The sequence below is a fragment of the Micromonas commoda genome, chromosome 2, assembly GCF_000090985.2.
Source record: "Micromonas commoda chromosome 2, complete sequence".
Classification (NCBI taxonomy): domain Eukaryota; kingdom Viridiplantae; phylum Chlorophyta; class Mamiellophyceae; order Mamiellales; family Mamiellaceae; genus Micromonas; species Micromonas commoda.
Window position 1 is genome coordinate 869,307 of NC_013039.1, and position 21,061 is coordinate 890,367.

At 66.6% G+C, this 21,061-nt stretch overlaps 10 protein-coding genes across 10 annotated transcripts; 5 read left to right on the forward strand and 5 right to left on the reverse strand.

Annotated features, from left to right (window-relative positions):
• Nucleotides 1-101: 101 nt before the first annotated feature.
• MICPUN_56125 (predicted protein) lies at nt 102-374 on the reverse strand (the record flags this gene model as incomplete). Its single annotated transcript, XM_002500031.1, has 1 exon — nt 102-374. One exon carries the CDS (start codon nt 372-374, stop codon nt 102-104), a length of 273 nt encoding a protein of 90 aa, XP_002500077.1.
• Nucleotides 375-497: 123 nt separating this feature from the next.
• SEPSECS (O-phosphoseryl-tRNA selenium transferase) lies at nt 498-1,994 on the forward strand (the record flags this gene model as incomplete). Its single annotated transcript, XM_002499546.1, has 1 exon — nt 498-1,994. The coding sequence occupies one exon, from the start codon at nt 498-500 to the stop codon at nt 1,992-1,994; it is 1,497 nt and encodes a 498-aa protein (XP_002499592.1).
• An 85-nt stretch (nt 1,995-2,079) lies between these two features.
• Nucleotides 2,080-3,477, forward strand: MICPUN_56123 (DUF602-containing protein; the record flags this gene model as incomplete). The annotated part of the gene is made up of 2 exons (XM_002499547.1): nt 2,080-2,217; nt 2,333-3,477. 2 exons carry the CDS (start codon nt 2,080-2,082, stop codon nt 3,431-3,433), a joined length of 1,239 nt encoding a protein of 412 aa, XP_002499593.1. The 3' UTR covers nt 3,434-3,477.
• A 76-nt stretch (nt 3,478-3,553) lies between these two features.
• Nucleotides 3,554-5,697, reverse strand: MICPUN_56122 (predicted protein; the record flags this gene model as incomplete). The annotated part of the gene is made up of 2 exons (XM_002500032.1): nt 3,554-3,576; nt 3,609-5,697. 2 exons carry the CDS (start codon nt 5,695-5,697, stop codon nt 3,554-3,556), a joined length of 2,112 nt encoding a protein of 703 aa, XP_002500078.1.
• A 158-nt stretch (nt 5,698-5,855) lies between these two features.
• MICPUN_97002 (glycosyltransferase family 2 protein) lies at nt 5,856-6,578 on the forward strand (the record flags this gene model as incomplete). The annotated part of the gene is made up of 1 exon (XM_002499548.1): nt 5,856-6,578. One exon carries the CDS (start codon nt 5,856-5,858, stop codon nt 6,576-6,578), a length of 723 nt encoding a protein of 240 aa, XP_002499594.1.
• Nucleotides 6,579-6,661: 83 nt separating this feature from the next.
• On the reverse strand, nt 6,662-7,771 carry MICPUN_56120 (predicted protein; the record flags this gene model as incomplete). The annotated part of the gene is made up of 1 exon (XM_002500033.1): nt 6,662-7,771. The coding sequence occupies one exon, from the start codon at nt 7,769-7,771 to the stop codon at nt 6,662-6,664; it is 1,110 nt and encodes a 369-aa protein (XP_002500079.1).
• Nucleotides 7,772-7,892: 121 nt separating this feature from the next.
• Nucleotides 7,893-8,729, forward strand: LIGB (catalytic LigB subunit OF aromatic ring-opening dioxygenase; the record flags this gene model as incomplete). Its single annotated transcript, XM_002499549.1, has 1 exon — nt 7,893-8,729. The coding sequence occupies one exon, from the start codon at nt 7,893-7,895 to the stop codon at nt 8,727-8,729; it is 837 nt and encodes a 278-aa protein (XP_002499595.1).
• Nucleotides 8,724-14,152, reverse strand: MICPUN_56118 (REJ domain-containing protein; the record flags this gene model as incomplete). Its single annotated transcript, XM_002500034.1, has 1 exon — nt 8,724-14,152. The coding sequence occupies one exon, from the start codon at nt 14,150-14,152 to the stop codon at nt 8,834-8,836; it is 5,319 nt and encodes a 1,772-aa protein (XP_002500080.1). The 3' UTR covers nt 8,724-8,833.
• A 329-nt stretch (nt 14,153-14,481) lies between these two features.
• MICPUN_56117 (hypothetical protein) lies at nt 14,482-18,108 on the forward strand (the record flags this gene model as incomplete). The annotated part of the gene is made up of 1 exon (XM_002499550.1): nt 14,482-18,108. The coding sequence occupies one exon, from the start codon at nt 14,482-14,484 to the stop codon at nt 18,106-18,108; it is 3,627 nt and encodes a 1,208-aa protein (XP_002499596.1).
• On the reverse strand, nt 18,099-20,849 carry MICPUN_56116 (predicted protein; the record flags this gene model as incomplete). Its single annotated transcript, XM_002500035.1, has 2 exons — nt 18,099-20,521; nt 20,609-20,849. 2 exons carry the CDS (start codon nt 20,847-20,849, stop codon nt 18,240-18,242), a joined length of 2,523 nt encoding a protein of 840 aa, XP_002500081.1. The 3' UTR covers nt 18,099-18,239.
• Nucleotides 20,850-21,061: the final 212 nt, after the last annotated feature.

The window sequence follows — 21,061 nt, forward strand, 5'->3', positions numbered from 1 at the left end:
GGGCGCGCGCGGGTGTTGTTTGTTAAGCGTCTACGTCTGTGCTCGGGATTAACCCTTCGTGCTAAGTGGTGTTCGTTCTCTAAGCGGTTATGGGGCCGGGACTACATGCGCCCCCTCCGTTTGTTGTTCATGCAGCACATGACCGACAACCCTAAGAACCCCCCGTACAACGCGGCCGTGATGAAGCAGTTCCTCGCCGCGATGAGGTGCTCGCCCTCGCCCCTCGCCTCCGTCATCCAGTCCTCGCCCAGGAACCGGTAGTCCTTCTGGAACAGCGACCCGAGCGGGATGAGTATGCAGATGGCGAACACCGACAACCCGCCGCAGCATATGGAGCAGAACGGTGACGTCAGGCAGTCGAACACGGCGGCCATTTCGACACCACCACTCCACCGGCCTCGCGCTTCTCCTATACTGATGTGTGGCGGATCTGGAAATCCCTAATAAAAAGCAACAACGGGGTCGCGTTCAGTTAGTTTAGAGGGCACAGCGAGGCCATGTTCAGCCCCGAGGCGTACGCCCTCGCGGAGGGTCTGGTGTCCAAGGCGTACATAAACCAAGGGTCTCAGGCCACCGCTCGCAGGTCCAAGCTCGTCACCTCGCTCCTCTCCGAGCGTCGCCTTCCCAAAGATGGCTGGGACGACCACAGCATAGAGAGTTTCCTCTCCGAGGCGGCCATGATGGACTCCAACAACTTCCTCGACAACGTCGGGGTGGGCGAGCGCGAGGCGAGGGTGTACAGTCCGCTGGTAGCGCGCAGGCACTGGAACCTGGCGCACGGCATCGGCCGCTCGGGCGACGTCGCCGCCGAGCAGCCAAAAGCCGCCGGCTCGTCCCTGCTCAACAAGCTCACGAATCTCCTCGTCGCGGACGCCATGCGGATCGCGGGCCTCGAGGACATGGGCCCCGCGTTGGTCCTACCCCTCGCCACGGGCATGACCCTCACGTTGGTGCTGCTCGCCGTCAAGTCCAAGCGCCCGAAGACCGCGACCAAGGTGGTGTGGTGCCGCCTGGACCAGAAGACCTGCGTCAAGGCGGTGCTCTCCGCCGGGCTCGAGCTCGTCGTCGTGTCCCCCAAGCTCGTCGGCGACCAGCTGTGCACCGACCTTGACGCCGTTCGAGCCGCGGTGGAAGCCGCGGGCCCTGCCAACGTGTGCTGCGTCGTCACGTCCACCTCGTGCTTCGCGCCGAGAGCCGGCGACGCGTGCTCGGACGTCGCGAAGATGTGCGCCGAGCTCGACGTCGGCCACGTCGTCAACAACGCGTACGGGGTCCAGGCGACTGCGCTGTGCAAGGAGGTGACGAAGGCCTGGCGGCGCGGACGCGTGGACGCCGTGGTCCAGTCGACGGATAAGAACTTCATGGTCCCGGTGGGGGGCGCGGTGGTGTGCAGCGGGAAGGGAAACACCGAAATCGTCGACGCGGTTAGAAAGTCGTACCCGGGACGGGCGTCCATCTCACCGGTGTTGGACCTGCTCATCACCCTGCTGTCCATGGGTTCGCACGGGTGGCAGCGGTGCCTCGAGGACAGGGGTGACGTGTACGGGTACATGCGGACGAAGCTCGGCGAGTGCGTCGGAGAGTTTGGGGAGCGCCTGCTGGACACCCCGGGGAATCCCATCTCCATCGGCGTGTCGCTCGAGACGCACGCGAAGCTGAGCGAAGACGGAAAAGACGTGAGCTTCTTCGGTAGCATGCTGTTTTCGCGGTGCGTGTCCGGCACGAGGGTGGTGGCGCCGGGGAAGAGGCAAGACGTGGGCGGGGTCGTGTTCGACGGCTTCGGGGCGAGCCATGACGCGTATCCGGTGCCTTACTTCACGGCGGCGGCGGCGCTGGGCACGACGCGCGAGGACGTGGACAGGTTCTGCGCCCAGCTGAGGAAGTGCTTCAAGGATTTCAGGAAAAAAGCGGCGAAGAGGGGGCGGGCGGGAGACGGGGACGCGCTGGACGCGGCGGCGGACCGGCTCGCGGGCGTGAACCTGGGCGGCTCGTAACTCGCGGTGAACTCAAGCAATAATTTCTCGACACGGACATTTTTTGCTGCTCGTCGTTTCCGGCACCCTCGTCATCACACTTCGAATGCGCGGTCAGGTGTTCTGCCGGGTGGGCGCCCGCACGCGGGCGACCGACTTGATCGGCCCCGACGAGACCGTGGGCGAGCTTCGGGCGCGGATACTGGGCGATGCGTTCGCGGCGCTCCCCGGCGCCGACGACGTGGTGCGCTCCCCGCCCCGACCCGCCCTTCACCGATTCGCCCGATTCGCCCGACGAGATCCCCGCCAACCCTAGGCCGTCCTGACCTCCCCGACCCCTCCCCGCTCCCCTCCCGCAGCACCTGGTGCACGGAGGACGATGGCTCCTGAACCCACGCGCGACGCTGGCGAGCGCGGGCGTTCGCGCGGGCGCCACGCTCGCGCTCACCCTCCGCGCGCTCCGCGGCGGAGGCGGCGACGGTGGCGCGACCGGCGCCGAATCGCGCAGCGCGTACCTCGAGATGTACGCGGACGGCGGCGGCAAGGGGTTCTCCACTAAGCGCGAGACCCTCGGCGGCTTCGTCCGCTACTCCACCCAGTCCACCGTTCGGGACAGGGACGAGCGCGAGGAAGAGCTCGCGCGCTGGTTCAACTGCGCATTCACGGAGCAACCGCTCGAGACGGGCGACGGCGCAATCGTCATGGACAGGCTCGGGCGTCTGTACAACAAGGAAGGGGTGCTGAACGCGCTGATGCTCAAGGCGACGGGGGGTGTGAAACTCCCGCAGAGGCTCGAGCACGTGACCGGCATGAAGGCGCTGCTCACCCTGAAGCTCCACAGGAACGCGGGGGTGGGCGATAAGGAGAAGAAAAAAGAGAGCGTCAACGCCGCCAACTGCAGGCTCGACGCCGAGGCAAAGTTCTCGTGTCCGGTGTCGGGTCTGGACTTCAACGGTAAGACCAAGTTCTTCGCGCTGTCACCCTCGGGTCTGGTTGTGAGCGAACGCGCGCTGCGTGACGCGAAGGACGCAGTCGCGGATATGCTCGGGGAAGGGGTCAAGTTGGAGGAACAGACCAGGATACCGGTCAACCCCAAGGGTGAGGAGGCGGAAAAATTGAAGGAGGCTCTGGACGAGGAGGCTGCGAAGAAGGCTGCGAAGAAGCGTAAGAAGGATGCGAAGAAGAACGGCGGGGTGGAAGGGTCGCCCGATGAGAATAAGGAGGTTGAGCTCATCCCGGGCACCGGGATCAAATCGAGCACCAAGCGGGAGTGGAACGGTTGCGACGAGCTGGGCAACGAGCAGCTCAAGGCGCAGGCAAAGCGTTGGCGCGCGGCAGACCACGCGCCCGACGGCGATGAGATCTCAAAGCAGGCGTACGCGTCCCTGTTCACGGGTACGAACGCTGAATCGCGCGAGAAGGAGACGTTTCTCTCCCGCAACGCAAGGCGCGGTTGGTGATGATGCGAATTCGCACTTCGTTATTCCAGTCCTCACATGTCGTCGTCGTCGTCATCGTCGCCCCGCTTCTTCCGCCCGAACATGCCGCCCCAGCCCCCGCTCTTCTTTTGCTCGTTGTCCTCATCCCCGATCCGTTTCTTCTTCTTGAACCCGAACATCGTCGTCTTCTTCGCACCCGCCTTTTCCAAAATCAGCTTCAGGTACTGCGACTCGTTCTTCTCGTACTGCCGTATGGCAATCTTGAGATCCTCGGACGTCTTGAGGGTGATGTGGTGCTTATCTTCGTCCTCGAACTTGATGACGTACGTCTCGATGAACACCTTGCCCACCGCGATGATGAGCTCTTCGTAGCTCACGTCTGGGTCCAGCTCGAGGAACCTGATGTCCTCCTCGAGGAAGAGCTTGACCGCGACCCTGTTCTCGTCCATCTTCTCGGGCGGTTCGAAGGTTTTCAGCCGGTCGATCTCGTCCATCATCTCCTGGATGTCCTGGTTCAGGCGCTCGATCTCCTCCTCCGCCTTGAGCCTGAGTTCCTCCTTGGTGCTGACCGCCTTTTGGAGAGATTGCCGGAGCTTCTGCTCAGCCTCCAGCTGCTTGATGAGGTGCTCGCGCTGCTTGCGCTCGGACTCAAAGTCGGAGAGGATGTGTAGGCGAGACTTACGCTCCGCTTCGAGCTGCTTTTGCAGCGCCGCCTTGTCCCTGCCCTCGGCGGCGAGCTGGTCCTGCAGCTGCTTCACCTGCTTCTCACCCTGCACCATCTTCTCCTGGGTCTCCTTGTGCGCGCGCTTCTCCGCCTCGAGCTTCTCGTTGGTGTCGCCGTGGGACTTGGCCTCGTTGTCCAGCTCGGACCTGAGCTGCTCGATGGAGTTCAGGCGCGCCTCGAGCTGCGTGAGGAGGTCCTGTCGGCTGCGGCTGAACTGCGACTGCAGCGCGGTTTGCTGTCGCCGCATGTCCTCGATCTGCCGCATCATGGACCGGCGCTCCTCCTCCGCCGCGAGCAGCTGCTGCTCCTGCTTCGCGCGGCTCGCCTCGCTCTGCTGCAGCAGCGACTGCAGCGAGTCGATGTCGGATCTGCTCCGGCTGAACTGGTGCTGCAGCGCCTCGCGGTTCTGCCCCTCCCCTTCGAGCTGAGTCCGGAGCGATATTCGCTGCGACTCCTCCTCCAGCAGCTGCTGCTGCATCTCCTGACGCGCGCGCTCCTCAGCCTCGAGCAGCTCCTGCAGGTTACGACGCGATCGTTCCTCCTCCTCGAGCTGAGCCTCGACGTCCATGCGAAGCTTCTTCTCGGCGTCGAGGCGTTCCTCAAAGTCCACCTCGACGCCCAACTTTCGGTACACCTCGCTCTCCTCCGGCATGCGCCGCCAGTTCCGAACCGAGTCCTCGATCCACCGGTGGTTCACGATCTCCAGCATTTGCCCCTCCAGCTTGAACAGCAGCGCCTTCGCGTACACCTCGGACTCGGCCCGGTAGCATATGAGGTGCGTGGTCTTTTTGGTAAAGTTTTGGTTAAACGTGGCGCCAGCCGCCTCAATCAGCTCGCGGATGTCGTTGCGAATGGGCCCCTTGTACCCCGCGATGGAGACGACCGCCTGCTCCATCCCCGGCACGCCGTTCTCATCCCGGATGGGCTGGTAGAGCACCTTGTCCGTGTGCGGCACCACGCGTCGCGCGGTGAGGCAATCCTCGAGCCACGCGTAGGACACGACGATCTTCCCATCGATCGCCGCCTGCTTGTAGTCCTGCCCCTGCTGGTACGGCGTCATGAGGTGGGTACAGTCCGGGGTGTACCTCTCGCGCACCCTCGCGCCGAGCATCTGCAGCTCGTTGCGGATGGCGTTCGTGTCCGCGGGCGAGTAGTTCACGACCGCCGCGGTCACGCCCTCGAAGTACACGAGCATCTCCTCCATCCCGGCGAAGTACTCGGGCCTGACGTCGGGATCGCCTCCGCCGTCGAAGAACTCGGCGGGATGGAGCTCATCAGCGCCACCGCCGAGGCCGCCAGGTGGCGGGCCGCCGTAGCCGCCGCCGGGCGCGCCGAAGTTGCTGCGATACGGAGTCGGCGTTGGGGTCGGTGACGGGGTGAGGGGAGGGGCGAAGGACGGTTTTCGTTTGAAACCCGAGACGGCATGCGGGCGCCCGAGGAGGCGGGGAAGGGCGCGGGCGTACCTCTGCGGGGTGGCTGCGTAGTCCTGTGGACCGCCGTAGGGGGTGTAGCCCCCGGAACCGGGCCCGGGGCCCGGGGGATAGTCTGGATAGCCGGACATGGTGGCGTGTAGAGTGCGCGACTCCTCACTCGGCACCCAACGGAAAGTTTCACTCGGCGGTGGGAACAGGGTGCGGTGACTCACCCCGACCGTCCAATTTTCCCAACACCCACTCCACCTGGGCGCGGCGCTCTGTGGCAGTCGGCGCTAGCTCCGTCATGACAAAGTTCAGCGTCATCGTCCCCACGTACAACGAGCGGAGGAACATCGGCATCCTCTACCTCCTCCTCCGCAAGGCTTTCGAGGACCCGCGGTGCGCCGATGACGATTTCGAGGTCATCGTCGTGGACGACAACTCCCCGGACGGCACGCAGGATGTGGTCAAGGCGTTGGCGAAAGAATACGACGACGATCGGCTGTTACTCCGCCCGCGGCCGGGCAAGCTGGGTTTGGGCACGGCGTACGTTCACGGCCTGGCGCACGCCACGGGCGAGTTCGTCGTCATAATGGACGCGGACCTCAGCCATCACCCGCGCGCGATCCCGGAGTTCATCGCGAAACAGCGGGAGGGAAATTTCGACGTGGTCACCGGGACGAGGTACGTGCCGGGCGGCGGGGTTCACGGTTGGGACACGCGGCGGAAGCTGACGTCGAGGGTGGCGAACTACCTGGCGCACGTGCTTCTGAACCCCGGGGTGTCGGACCTGACGGGATCGTTCCGACTGTACCGCAAGAGCATGCTGGAGGACCTGGTCAAGAAAGTTGTGAGCAAAGGGTACGTTTTCCAGATGGAGATCATCGTGCGGTGCAGGCGCGCGGGGCTGAGCGTGGCGGAGGTGCCGATCACGTTCGTGGACAGGGTATACGGCAGCAGCAAGCTGGGAGGCGCCGAAATCGTGGGGTACCTCAAGGGCCTGCTCTGGCTGTTCGCGACGATGTAGATTCCGTTTTATATGAGGTAGGGCGAATCGCTTTTGGAATATTACGAGAGCATCAACGAACGAGTCGTCGTCGCGCCGGAAAGTCACCTTCGGCCGTAGGGCGCGTGCCTATCGCGGCTGTCGCGTCGGTACCTGTCCCTGTCCCTGTCGTCGTACCTGTCCCTGGATCGCGAGCGGTCGCGGCCCCGGTGCCGCCCGTCCCGGCTCCAGTCGCGGTGTCGACGATCCCTTCGGTCCGGGCTGCGGTCCCAGCCGCCGCCGCCCCCGCCCCGACGATACCCGTCCCGACGGTCCCAGCCGCCGTCGCGGTATCCCCTGTCGCGACCCTCCTGCGGCGCGGCGATCTCGCCTTCCTCCTCGTCGTTCGGCGGCGGCGCGAGTTCCGGTTCGTCCTTTAAGAGCTCCTCGAGCCTCTCGCGTTGCGCGCGAATCTCCGTCCAACCCGCGTGCATCTGCCCGCCGAGGTGGTTCTGGTTGTTGAGTTCGTCCCTGACGCTGGTGATGGAGCAGCACACCTCGCAGACGTGTTGCTCGCCGAACATGGTGCCGGTCACCTTCACCTTGGCCAGAGCGAGGTTCTCCTCCGCCTGTTTCGCCGCAGTCGCCTCCAGCTGGAGCTTCAGCTTCTTCTTCTCCTCGGCTTCGGCTAACGATCTCTCTGCGGTTTCCACGTCGCCCTCGTCGCCGGCCTCCTCTGCCTTGCGCACGAGCTCCGAGATCTGCTCGGTGACCTCGGCGAGCGCCTTGGCGGTGACCTCGTTTGGAGGGGCCTTATCCGCAGCCTTGGCGGCCGCCGCAGCCTTCTGCTCGAGCTCGACCCTCTCCTTGGTGGATCGTACTTTGTCGTCCATGCTCTTTACGAGGATCCGAAGCTCCCTGAGCAGCCGACGCTCGAGCCCCCGACGCTTGGTTCCCGGTTCCGACGGGTTTTCCTTCTGATAATCCGCACGAATGGGCTCGGAGTGGACCTTTGCGCACGGTGCCAGGTCGGAGCGCTTCTGCGACGCGTGAAACAGCGCGTTCGGGCAGCAACCCGCCAGGTACATCTGGCAGACGTCCTGTTCCTCCCACGCGGGTCGCGCGGTGGCCTTCTCGGTCTCGGTCATGTTGCGCGTCGACCCCATGAGCTGGTCGAGCAGCGCGGCGGGGTCGTTGGGGTCCACCTGCTTTTGCGACCTGTTGCCCCAACCCATGGCTGCGACGTCGTGTTGCGTGGCGGTGCGATCTGAAGTGTGGCGCGCAGGGTACCCTAAAAAATAATTCGGCGCCCGAAGCGGCGAAGCAGCGCACGTGGTTGTTAGTTTCGAGGGCGCGATGACGACTCCGCTGAGGACGGTGTTCATCAACCACGGGGGCGGGCCGTGCTTTTTCATGCCGGACGGCGCGATGGGCCCGCCCGGAGCGTGGAACTCCATGGCCAGCCATCTCAAAGCGCTCGTCCCTTCCGTCTGTCCGAAGAAGCCCGCCGCGGTGCTCGTGATCAGCGCCCACTGGGAGACGGAGGAGCCCACGGTTCTGAGCTGCGCGAACCCCCCGCTGCTGTACGACTACTACGGTTTCCCCCCGGAGACGTACGAGCTGAAGTGGCCGGCGCCCGGGGACCCGGCGCTGGCGGCGAGGGTGCGCGAGCTGCTCGAGGCTGGCGGGTTCAAGACCGGCGAGGACGCGAAGAGGGGGTTCGATCACGGGGTCTTCATCCCCCTGAAGCTGTCGTTCCCGGACGCGGACGTGCCCACCGTGCAGCTCTCGCTCGTCGTGGGGTTGGACCCGGAGAAACACCTCGCCATGGGCAGGGCCCTCGCTCCGCTGCGCGGCGAGAACGTCCTCATCATCGGCTCCGGGCAATCGTTCCACAACATGTCGGGATTCTTCGGCGGAGGCTTCGAGGAGCCGGCGCGGGAGTTCGACCGGTGGCTCAACGAGACGTGCGTCGGGGTGGAACCGCGTCAACGGTCGGAACGGCTCAGGAACTGGACCGCCGCGCCGAGCGCGAGGGCGGTGCACCCGCGGGAGGAGCACCTCGCGCCGCTCTTCGTCGCGGCGGGGGCGGCGGAGGACGAACCGGGCGAGCGGGTGTTCGCCGATGACGTGTTGAATCTCGCCATGTCCGGGTTCGCGTTCGGGGCGACGAGCGAGTGCGTCGCTCCTTAGGATCCTTAGCTCCTTCCGTCGTGTCGCTATATCGTAGAGCTAGCTAGCTAGTAGAGCGAGTCCGTCAGTTCGCGACCTCGCCCGTCAGTTCGCGACCTCGTCCGTCAGTTCGTGATCTCGTAGTCATCCTTGTTTGCGATTTTTACTTGATACCGCCGCATGCCGCTGCGGAGGCAGCAAACGCTGAGCAAGACGGTGAACACGGCGAGCCCCGCCATGAAGAACCAGTACCCCTGCGCGGTCGACCCCTTGCTGGTTTCGTCCGCGACGAGGGTGAAGTTGATGGGCGCGATGACCGCGCCGAGCGCGTAGCCGATGAGCGCGTTGCCCCGGCCGGCGCAGGTCACGCTCCCGCCGTCAGCCTCCGTCACCGAAACCGTCCTCACCTCGGGCTCGTCCGTCCGCCACACCCCGCCCGAGTGCCGCGCGCACCTGTACTCGTAAATCACCTTCTCCAACGTCTCCAACCCGGCGCCCGTGAACGGAATCGACGCGTAAATCTCCTCGTTCGACTTGAAAGAGGGACGAGATCCGTCGGCGTAGACGACGTCAATCGCGCTCGCATCCGTCATGACGCGAGTCGCCGAGGGAAGCGCCGTCCCGGTCCATCGGTACAGGAAAACGTCCGCGTGGGTCCCAACCCGCGTCGCGGCGACGGCGACGGACTTTGGGAGCGAGTACGTCGCCGCGGAGACGTGCGGGGCCCTGAGCGACGCCGCGTCAGCCTCGAGGTCGTCCACGTGGTATCGTCTCGACGAAATCGCGACGTGAACGTCCGCGAGCTCGGCGCCCGTCTCGTTCGGCGCCTGGCCGCGTGTCACCGAAAACGCCGCCGCCACAGACCCGTCCAGCGCCTTGGCGACGAGCGGGTCGATGACCGGCGCGCCGTCGATCGTCGTGGGGGCCGGAGGAGGCGTCGCATCCGCCGTGGAGTTACCGTCGGACGACAGCAGACGGCGGTGCCTCGAGCGTCGCCTCGACCCGACTCCCTTCTTTGCGGCGACGGAGGCATCGGGGCTAACCGTCGAGTTGAGCGTGGCGTTACCCGACGTACCCGACGGCGGCTTGGATCGATCGACGAGCGTCGAGTCGAGATGCACGTCGATCGCACCGCTGATCGTCGCCGCCGCCGCGGACGTCACCTCGACGGGCGCGGGTCGCGAAGACCTCGCCCGGAGCAAGCCAGTCGTGGCGTCGAGCCCGAGCTCCGCGGTCGACTTCGACACCTCGCGGGGCACGGCGGCGACGGCGGCGATCGCGGACACGTACGTCGACAGCGCGTCCGGGTAGATCTCGACGCCGCCCGCGGCGTCTTCGATGGCCCGCGTCGCCGCCGCCGCCACCGCGATCATGGCGCCGGCGCGAATTTCTCGCCTCGCGTCGACGTCCTCGCTCGTTTCACCCCTCACCGTTGGGGCGCCGTTGAGAGCGGCGACGGCGGCGACGACCGCGGCGGCTCGCATCGACGGGTCCCCGACTCTCATCGCCGTCTCCAGCGCCCGTCTCGCGGCTTTGGTCTCGTCCCCCGCGCGCGTGGGCCGCACGCGGACGGTTCCCTCAACTCGCGCGGTGGCGCCGAGGGCGTCCGCGGCTTCCGCCTCGGCGAATATCCGAACAAAGTCGCTCGAGACGTTCGCTGGGAGCAAGCCCGAGACGGAGGTGGCGCTCGACCTGACGAGCAGCTTGACGTCCACCTCGCGGCCGTTCGCGCCCGACGCGACGTACCCCAGCGTGTACCTCAGGGACCCGCCGCCCCAGCCCTCGGTTTTGATTGTGAACGCGGTGTCGAGCGCGTCGCCCTCGGCGGGCGTCGCGGACACGACCCCTAGGTCCGGGGGTCCGACGACGGAAACTTCGCCGGTGGACGCGAAACCGTCCGCGGATTGTCCATCCTGCCTAGCCTTGAGCGTGAAGACGTACTTCTCGCCGGGAACCAGCACGTTCTCTTTGATCGTGAGTTGCGGGGAATCAACCGGGGTGGCGAAGAGGCTTTCATCGGTGAAGTCCAGCGGCGGCGAGGACGACCACGACACGCGAATCTTCCCCTCGCCCGCGCCCGTCGCCCTCTTCACGGAACCCCTCAAGCGGAGCGGCGCGGTGGAGGACACCGTGGGTGGGTCCGGGGTGGCCACGTTCACCACCGGCACGGGATCGTTCACGGCGGTGACGATGGTGGAGAACGAGTCAGTGAGACCCGCGTTCTGGTACGTCAGCGTGAACTTGTACCGCGGTCCGATGCGAATCTTCTCGCCCACGCCGCGGACGAATTTACCCTTGGACTCGAACAACTTGTCGAGCTGATCGTCGCACGCAGACTCGCTCTCCACGCCCTGGTCGTCGACCGTCAGCTCCTTGCAGATCCACGTGAACGTCTGGTTGTTGCCCGGGGCGCCGGGTTTGCCGAGGTCCGGGTCGGTCGAGCTCGAGCCGTCGAGGTCAAAGACCGAACCCTTCTGCACCGCCCTTGGACCCGCCCCGCCGGCTATGTACGCCCGCACGGGGGACTTGATAACCCGCACGTTGATGAAAGTTATCGACTCGGAGGTTCCCTTTACGGCACCCTCAAAGTAGGAGGTGAGCTGCAGGACGTGACTGCCCATCGCGAGGCAGAACGGCGTCGTGGAGAGGGTCCTCCGCGCCGCCCTCGGCGCGAGTTTATACTCGCTCCCCGCGTACCTGTTCCCGGTGTCCTTCTCGTCCGTGTACATGCAATCGGCGCGGCCGGCGCTGATGTTACGCCACGCGTACACTAACTTTGACGCGTCCACGTCGCACGCGCCGCCGGAATTGTGTCCTCTCTCGGGAAGCGAGACGTCGAACGCAGCCTCGAACGGGTCCGAATACGCCACGACAAAGTCGAGCGTTCCCGACGCGGGGTAGACGTAAGGGACGACGCCGGCGACCCTGTCGGTGCGAATCGTGGCGTTGGAGGTCTCCCCCTGGCAGTTTGTGAGCTCGGCGAGGAAGGCGTACTTGGTGTCCGACACCGTCGAGGACGGCGGGAAGGTCACGGTGCGCTCGCGGTCGGCGTTCGCGGCGGCCAAGATGGCGCTGACGGCGTCGACGTTCACGCCGGGCTTGGGCTTCGGGCTGAGCCCGGAGGTTTCCGTCTTGGAGAGGCGCCACGTCGTGGTCCCGTCCCAGCCGCCATCCCCGGGCGCGGCGGTGAGCCTCAGGGGCTGGCACTGGCCCACGACGGCGGGACCGGCGACGGTCACCGGCGTGACGCCCGTCGTCGCGCCCATCCTCACGTCGACGTCGCGAAGCACCTCAAAACCGGAATCCGCCGCAAAGTACGCCTCGGCGTCCTTGAGGGTCAGGCGAAGGTTCGTCGGTGGCGTGTTATTCGCCGCCACCGCTGCCGCGCGCGCGTCCCTCCACGTCTTACACAAGTTGGATCTCTCCGCGGGCGGTAGGATGACGCGGAGTCGAGTGGAGTTGAACCAATCGATCTTTAGCGTCCCGGGGCCGAGCTTCGCGAGGTTAGCCTCGTCGAACACATCCTCCGGTCTTCGCCTGTCCGTGGGCACCGGCATCGTGAACCGGATGTTCACGACGCCCAGCCGCCGATCGAAGATGCCGCTCGCGCTGATCTTCGCGCCGACGATGTACCTCCTCGAGACAGGCGTGGTGTCCTCGAGCGTCGCGCCCGAGCCTCCGTCGACAGCCTTCGCCTCCAGCCTGTAAATTCCGTTCACCTTGGGGTAGTGCGTGTACACGTACCCCTCGCGGGTCTTGTCAGCTTTCCTCCACGACCCCCACGGCTGCATGTGATCCGCGACGCCCGCCACCTCCTTGGCCGTCCTCACGTGCATCTCCGTGATCACGGGAAGTCCGCACACGTCGCAGCTGGGCTCGGCTCGAAGCTTAAACGTGAACACGGTGCCGAGCGGGTGAATCGATCCATCCTCGATTCCGTCGTAAATGACCGTCTGAAGCTGCTCGACGCGTGGCGGCGGCGACGGCGGCGGCGGCGGCGACGGCGGCGGCGCGGTCATCACCTCCACGTAACCCTGCCACGTTTGCGATCCCGCCCAACCGGTCCCGTCGACGTCAATCACGAGGACGTTGAGCCTCTCGCCCGGCGCCTGGTTATGCCACGAAACCCGCGTCAACCTCCCCTCGCCCGCGACGTCGTCGGCGCCGAAGGTGGTCACGAACAGGCTCAAACGCCTCGCCTCGCCAGGCGCGTGGACGATATCGTAGACGTACCTCGCGCCGTCGTCCGCGATCGGGACGAGCGAGGGCATCGCGCCGCCGTTTGGAAACTCTCGAACCGCGCCGGAGACCTTCACCGCGTCGGTTCCGTATCCAGCCATCTTCGCGTCCAACTGCGCCGCGGTTATCCCGTCGCCGTACCCGAGCCGCGCCCACGCGCCGTCCGTCGTCGCGGCGACGCGAAACGCGCAGGTGACGACGACGCCGTCGCCCGGGTCGCTCTCCAACGAACTCGCGCCGGCGAAGGACGTCCCCGTCGCCTTGATCTGCGTCAGCAGCGCATCCCTGAACTGCTGCGTGCGTAACCTGGCGTTGGACGTCGCCACCCTGGCGACGTCGTCGCCTATCGTGACCCTAAACGCCGCCCGCATCTTCGGCGCCCCCGCGGTGGACCCCGTCGCCTCCGCGAGAGACGTCATCGAAACCGTCTCCGGCTGCAACCCGGCGGCGGCGGCGAATTCGTCGCGAATAACCGCCCTCCTCTGCGCGTTGTCGTTCACCCATGCCGCGCTCAAGTCCGAGACGACGATGGAGGGCGTCCACACGTGCGTCATGGACGCCGCGTCGTGCTCCGTCACCGCGCTCACCGGCACGTGCGCCAACCCGGCAATCGCGAAACGGATCGCAGAGCGCTTTGACGAAGTCAAGCCGGAATCGAGCGCCGAGTTTCCGGCTTCGCCGAGCGTGAGCGTCATCTGCACCAGCGGTATCGCCGGGGCGGTGGAGCCCGGGGACCACCGGTGCGTGCCGTTGCGCGCGGTGTACAGCGAGATCGGGTCGGCTCTGGTGGACGGTGCGTGGAGGCTCAACGCGTGCTCGTCGGGGGCGCAACAGGTTGAGGCGGTGACAGCTGTGGCGACGTCCGCGAAGACCTCGTCGACGAGCGCCGCGGGCGCGTTCGCGCCGGCGGTGATCTGCGCGGCGACGAGCTCTGCCGCCCTGGCCTTGACGCGGTCCACGGATGCCGTCGTGACGACGCCGGAGAGGTCCGCCGCGAGCGCGGGATCGGCGAAGAGCGCCTCGCCCAGGTGCCCCTGCTGCCACGACAGGACCGCGACGGTGCCGGCGACGGTGGGCTTGAAGTACAGGTCCAGGCGCTCGGGGAGGTCGGATGTGAACGTGGGGTTCGTCGAAGGCGCCGCAGCCGGGAGCGTGCCCAGCAGCAGCGCCGCCGTCATCACGGCGGATGCCCACCGCCCCGTCATCTTCCCTTCTCTCGGAAAAGCCCCTCGGCGCTACTCTCCGTCAAACGGCCAAGTCGCGAGGGGTCGCCATGGTCCACCGGGGCGACCGAGCGCTTTTGGGTCAGCGCGGCGCGCGTTCCTGCGCCGGAACGTCCGCGAGAGTACCGCTCACCCGGGAGTGACGCTCGCCCGCGACGCTGTTGTGGCGCGGCGGGGCCCGAGCTGCCCGTTGTCGACATCGCCGCGGGCTCGCTTTTTCCCGATAAAACTTGGCTGATGATGAGTCGGCGAGCAAATCAAATCGGAGGAGCGCAGGCGGGGGCGTGGGCCGGGCTCGGGTTGGGTGCGCGATGGCGGTGGGAGCTGGGGACGCCATCTCCGCCATGGCGGCGTACCTCTCTCGGCACTCGGAGGAGCTCCTCGCCGGCTCCAGGGTCCTCACGCTCTCCACCAGGGAGCTCGCCCGGGTCACCGCGAGGCTCCAGCAGCTGGCGCGGCTGAGCGAGCTGGGCGGGGGGCCAGGCGGTCAGAACCCGAACGACTGGTCGCGGCAGCTCGACCACTGGCACGCGTCGGACCTGGAGTACCTCCGGAGGCTCGAGTACGTCCGTGCGCTGCTCGAGGGGCTGCGAACCCTGCGCGTCGACGAGCACGACCTGCACGCGGGCGACGGGAACCCGACCTCGCAGGTAACAACGCTCAACAACGATGAGCGTCGGCGTCAGCAGCTCCCCTCGGCGCTCTCGCTGCTGAGCCTCGCGCCCTTCGCGTCGCTCGCGCGGCTCGAGCTTCGCGGCTGCGATCTCGCCGCCGCGACGCGCCGGCCGATATGGGACGGTAACCTCGTGCGCGGCCTGAGGGAGGTCCGAGCGCACCTGGAGGAGCTCCACCTCCGCGGATGCGTGGGGACGCTGGCGATGATCTTCGTCGCCGAGGGAGAGAGCGCGACGTCCGCGCACGACAAGCCGCCCGCGGCGACGTGGCCGCGACTCCGGTCCCTCGCGTATGTGGCCGGCGAGCTGCTCGGCGGCGAGACGGACGCGAGCGTCGTCGGGGCGTGCTGTCCCGAGTTGACGTCGCTAGACCTGCGAAGGAACGGGTTACGAAGGTGCGAAGCAACGACGGACCCGAGCGGGACCCGGGAGCCGCGCCGACTGACCCGCCTCGACCTGGGCTTCAACCGGATTCGAAGCGCGCGGCGGCTACACCTTTCGCTCCACGCGAACGGCGCGTCGCTCACGTCGCTCTCGCTTCGCGGCAACAGGCTTCGATCGACAAAGGGACTGGAGCTTCTGAAGTCGCTTCGAAGCCTAGACGCGGCGGGGAACTTGCTCCGGTCGATGCGACGCGACGTGACCAACATCGCGGACAACCTGCCGCGACTCAGGAGGGTGTGGCTGGAGGATAATCCCCTCGCGTCGGCGGCGGGATACAGGACGCAGGCGCTCGCGTGCTGGCCGGATGAGCGGGACATCGAGCTGGACGGTCGCGCCGCGTCAAAGTTTGACCGCTTCGCGCTGCGGCACTACAGAAAGGCGACGCAGCTCAGGGATCGAATGCGGAGGATGCGGCCGGGGACGAACGAGGGTACATCGGACGACGACGACGACGACGACGCGGGATCGGAATCGGACGCGGAATCGGACGCGGACTCGGAGGATGAGAACCGCGGGGGCGGCTTTGAGCCGACGACGCCGGCAACGCCCGCGACGCCGCCGCTGCCCGCGTCCACCCCGCCGCCGTCCGTGCTCGCCGCGAGGAGCGCGCCGTCTTCATCTTCGTCGTCGTCGCGCCTTCGCCGTCGTCGTCGCCGCCGCGGTGGCGGCCTACACCCCAAACCGACTCCCACCGATGGCGACGTCTCCGATCGCGAGGACGAGGAGGCGACGCGCGCGGCGGTCATGTCAGGGTTCGACACGTTCTGGCACGGCTTTGAGCTCGAGCCCAAAATTTTCCTCGCGGGCGAGACGACGGCGCTCGAGGACGCGTCGTCCCCGTCGTCGGCGCCGTCGCCCTCGTCGCCCACGCGGGAGATCCACGTCCCGTCCCCGGCGAACCCGGGCGAACCCGGCGAAGACTCGGATTCGAATTCGAACGATGCCAGGTACCTGTCCTCGTCGGCGCCGTCGAGATCCCCCGCATCCACCGCCCCGCATCCGTCCGGTCGCCATCCGGTCCGCGACGGCTTCGGGACGGCGCGCGCGCCGGGCCACGGCCGCCACCTCAGCCTCGAGCTCAACAAACCGCCGCCGAGGTTCGCCGGCATATCCCGCGTGATGGACCTGACCAGCTTCGAGTCCGACGCGGAACACCGCGCGGACGACGACGACACAGCTGGCGGCGGCGACGGCGACGAGGGGGGAGGGACGGTGACACCATCCATGAGCGACGGATCGAGGTCGCCCAAGTCCCCTAAACCCAAAATCCCCGCGTTTTTCCGCTCCCGCCGCCGCGCCGCGAGGACGAGCGAGGGAATAGAGATCGACGACACCACCGACGACAGCGAAGAGGATGTCGCCGGGCTGTACTCGCCGCTTCGGCTGTCCAAGACGACGGCGTTGACGGCGACGACGGATGCGGCGGATGGAGGCGGATGGGAGGATGGCGACGACGGCGAGAGGATGGGCGGGATACCGTCCGCGCGGGAGCTCTTCGCGGCGAGCGACGACGCGGGAGCTCTCCCGTCGCCGGACTCTCATTCGGCGGATCATCGTTCGTCGTCGTCTTTCGACCCGGAACTTCAGGCAACTTCAGGGGGCGCTCGCGGGGAGAGCCCGGGTCGCGAGCTGGCGAGGACGTTCCGCGCGCGCGTCGCTCGAAACGCCGCCGCCGAGACGTTCCTCGGCGCGTTTTCGTGCTCGAGAACGCGATCGGCGCACGGGGACCTCAGGGTCGGGTTGGGGGTCCCGCCGGACTCCGCGGAGCCCGGCGAGGAGCCGGTGACGGTGATGGTCTCGGACGCGCGCGTGTACGTGTGCCGACCCGACGCGGGAGCGGCGGCGCTCTGGTCTTGCGCCCTACCCGACGTGGGATCCGCGTTGGTCGGAGCCGGGCGCCAGATGCTGTGCCTGGTCCCGTCGCTCGACGAGTCGTCCCGCTCGCGGCTGGCGCCGGCCACGCTCGTGACGCGATGCTCGGAGACGACGGGCGCGATGATCGCCGCGATCGTCGCCGCGGCGTCCGCAGTGGACGCCGTCGTCGAGGTGAGCGACGCGGCGGCGTCGTCGCAGCTGAGGTGCGCGAGGCGGATGCTGGCGCGGCGGTCCGAGGAGAGCGGCGGGGGGGTATCGAGCGGCGGGGGGGTATCGAGCGGCGGGGGGGTATCGAGCGGGACGATTCCGAGGTGTCACGCGGGGTCGCCGGGGTTCAGAAGCGGGGCGACCTCGCCGAACACGGGGGCCGGCGCTCGAGACGACGACGGGGAGGGGGAAGGGGACGCGATGGAGATGAGGGCGTACGCGATGGTATTCCTTCGGAGCCGGCGCGGCGCGGGCTCGACGGCGGAGCCCAGGACGCTGATAGAGCCCAGGACGCTGATCCTGACCGACGACGTCGTCGCCGTCGCGGAGGAGGACGCGTCGGGATTTCGGGAGCGGTTCGTGCCGGATGCCGCGCCCGGTCCCGACGCACCGCGGGTCGACTCGGCGACGCCATACCTGAGGTGCGAGAGGAGGGCGCCGTCGGCTCTCATCGCGGGGGTCGACGTCGGGTGGACCGACGTCGCGGCGGCGGCGGCGGCTATGGCTTCCGCGGAGGGGAGGACGCCGGCGGCGGCGCCGATGGCGTGCGTGACGATGACGTTTCGGAAGTGGGGGGTGCCCGACGGGGAGGGACCGGGGCGCGCGCGTCGGGGCGGGAGGGGACGCGACGAGGAGCCCTGGGAGATGATGATGGCGGCGTCGGAGGCGGTCAGGTTGCAGACGCTCGTCGGGAGCTGGGGCGAGGACGGCGCAAGGAACGCGGCGGCGGTGTTTTAGCTACACGTTCGTATTATAAAAAGCGAACTATATCACCCCAGCGTCGCTGAGGATCGCTGCTGCAAAGCTCAAAAAAACAATATGTTCTCCACGGCGCGACGGCCGAGGACCCCCCCCTCTGTGTGAGACGCTTACGCGGCGGCCTTCGAAGCCTTCTTCTCCGACATCTCCTTCTGGATGTTCATGGGCACGGGCTCGTAGCGGGCGAGCTTCATGGAGTAGTTGGCGCGACCCTTGGTCATGCCGCGGAGCTTGGAGACGTAGTTGAACATCTCGGCGAGGGGCACGAAAGCCTTGACCGTCTTGAGGCCGCCGGGCTTGTCGCCGAGCTCGCCAACCTGGCCGCGGCGGGAGTTGAGGTCACCGATGACGTCACCCATGGACTCCTCGGGAGTCACGACGTCAACCTGCATGACGGGCTCGAGGAGCTTGGGCGCGCACTTGGCGATGCCCTCGCGGAAGGCGCCGCGCGCGGCAACCTCGAACGCCATCACGGACGAATCGACATCGTGGTACTTGCCGTCGAAGAGGGTCGCCTTGACGTCGACGACGGGGAAACCGGCGATGATACCGGAGCCCATCATCTCCTCGAGGCCCTTCTGGACGCCGGGGATGTACTCCTTGGGCACGGAACCGCCCTTGAGGTCGGTCTCGAAAATGAAACCGGTGCCGGGCTCGAGGGGCTCGAACTTGATGGACACCTCGGCGTACTGGCCGGAACCGCCGGACTGCTTCTTGTGGGTGTAGGTGGTGTTGGCGTCCTTGGAGATGGACTCACGGTAGTTCACCTGGGGCGCGCCGATGTCCGCCTCAACCTTGAACTCGCGCTTGAGGCGGTCGACGATGATCTCGAGGTGGAGCTCGCCCATACCCTCAATGACGGTCTGGTTGGTCTCCTCGTCACGGGTGAAGTGGAAGGAGGGATCCTCCTGCGCGAGCTTGACGAGACCGTTGGACATCTTCTCGAGGTCCGCCTTGGTCTTGGGCTCCACCGCAACCTTGATCACGGGGTCGGGGAAGTCCATGCGCTCCAGGATGATCTGCTTGCTCTGGTCGCAGAGGGTGTCGCCGGTAGTGGTGTCCTTGAGACCCGCGATGGCGACGATGTCACCGGTGATGGCCTCGTCGACATCCTCACGGGAGTTGGCGTGCATCTGGAGGAGGCGGCCGATGCGCTCCTTCTTGCCCTTGACCGAGTTGTACGCGTAGGTGCCCTTCTCAAGCTTGCCAGAGTAGACGCGCATGAAGGTGAGGGAGCCGACGAAGGGATCCGCCATGATCTTGAAGGCGAGACCGGAGAAAGGTTCGTCGTCGGAGGGCTTGCGGGTCATCTTCTTCTCGGCGTCATCGACGTCAGAGCCGACCATGTCGGGGAGGTCGGTGGGCGCGGGGAGGTAGTCCACGACGGAGTCGAGCATGGGCTGGACACCCTTGTTCTTGAACGCAGAGCCGCACATGACGGGGACAAAGGCGTTGGCGATGGTACCCTTGCGGATGCACTCCTTGAGCTTCTCGTTGGTGGGCTCCTCGCCCTCGAGGTAGGCCTCCATGGCCTCGTCGTCCTGCTCCACAGCCTTCTCGACGAGCATCATGCGGTACTCCTCCGCCTTCTCCTTGAGGTCGTCGGGAATATCGGTGACATCGAAGGAAGCGCCGAGCTCCTCGCCGTTCCACACGATGGCCTTCATCTGGACGAGGTCAATGACGCCCGCGAACTCCTCCTCGGCGCCGATGGGGAGCTGGATGACGAGGGGATCGGCGCCGAGGTTGGCGACGATCATGTCCACGCAGCGGTAAAAGTTGGCTCCCATGCGGTCCATCTTGTTGACGAAGCACATGCGGGGGACGCCGTACTTGTCAGCCTGGCGCCAGACGGTCTCAGACTGGGGCTCGACGCCCGCAACGGCGTCGAAGCAGCAGATGGCGCCGTCGAGGACGCGGAGGGCACGCTCAACCTCGAGCGTGAAGTCGACGTGGCCGGGGGTGTCGATGATGTTGATGCGGTGGTCCTTCCACGCGCAGGTGGTGGCCGCGGAGGTGATGGTGATACCGCGCTCCTGCTCCTGCTCCATCCAGTCCATGGTGGCGGCACCCTCGTGCACCTCACCGATCTTGTGGGACTTACCGGTGTAGTAGAGGATGCGCTCGGTGGTGGTGGTCTTGCCGGCGTCGATGTGCGCCATGATACCGATGTTGCGGTACTTGTCGAGAGCCACGTCGCGGCCGGCCGCGCGGACGACGAGGGAGGACGCGCGGCCGCCCGCCTTGCGGGCGGGCGCGACGCGAGCGGTGGCGCCGACGCGCTGGGCGCGAAGGCCGGAGAAGCCGGGAAGCTGAGAGGGGCGGGGAGCGGGAGGCGCGTCAGTAAAGCGGAAATTCGCCGCCCAGTTGGCTGCGTTCGGCGCAGCCACGTCTGTGCAATCGCCATTATCCACAGGGTTTGTTACGCGGAAACCGGGCGCGAGGGCGCGATGAAGGCTTCACGCGAGCGCGGAATGACCCCGCACGTCCCCTACAGACGTGGTCGAAACATTCCGGGCGTCGCGCAGTCCCGAACGAGGTCGGAAACGTGCCCACCCGACCCCGCGGAGGTGCCGGAGGGCTTGGGTTCCAACGCGTCGCAACTCGCGTCTCGGGGAAAAAGCGACTAACGCCGGAAAATTGTCGCCGGCGGCGAGCGCGCTCTGGCGGGTTCGCACCTTGGTGGCCTTGGCGGACATCACGGCAGCCTGGGTAGCCATCGTGAGATGTGTTTTGGGGAAGGTGTGACCGACGGTGAGGACCGAACGGCGCTGCGTGCGACGAAAGTGCCCAACAGGTCGCACATCTCGGTACCGGAAAAACGACGAGCCTCACACAAAGAAGCGAGCTGTGACAGAAACGCCCTATCGCCTCGCGGCGAATGTGGGCCGACGGTTCGGGGCTCGGGAAATCCATCGTTTTTTGGCTTTTT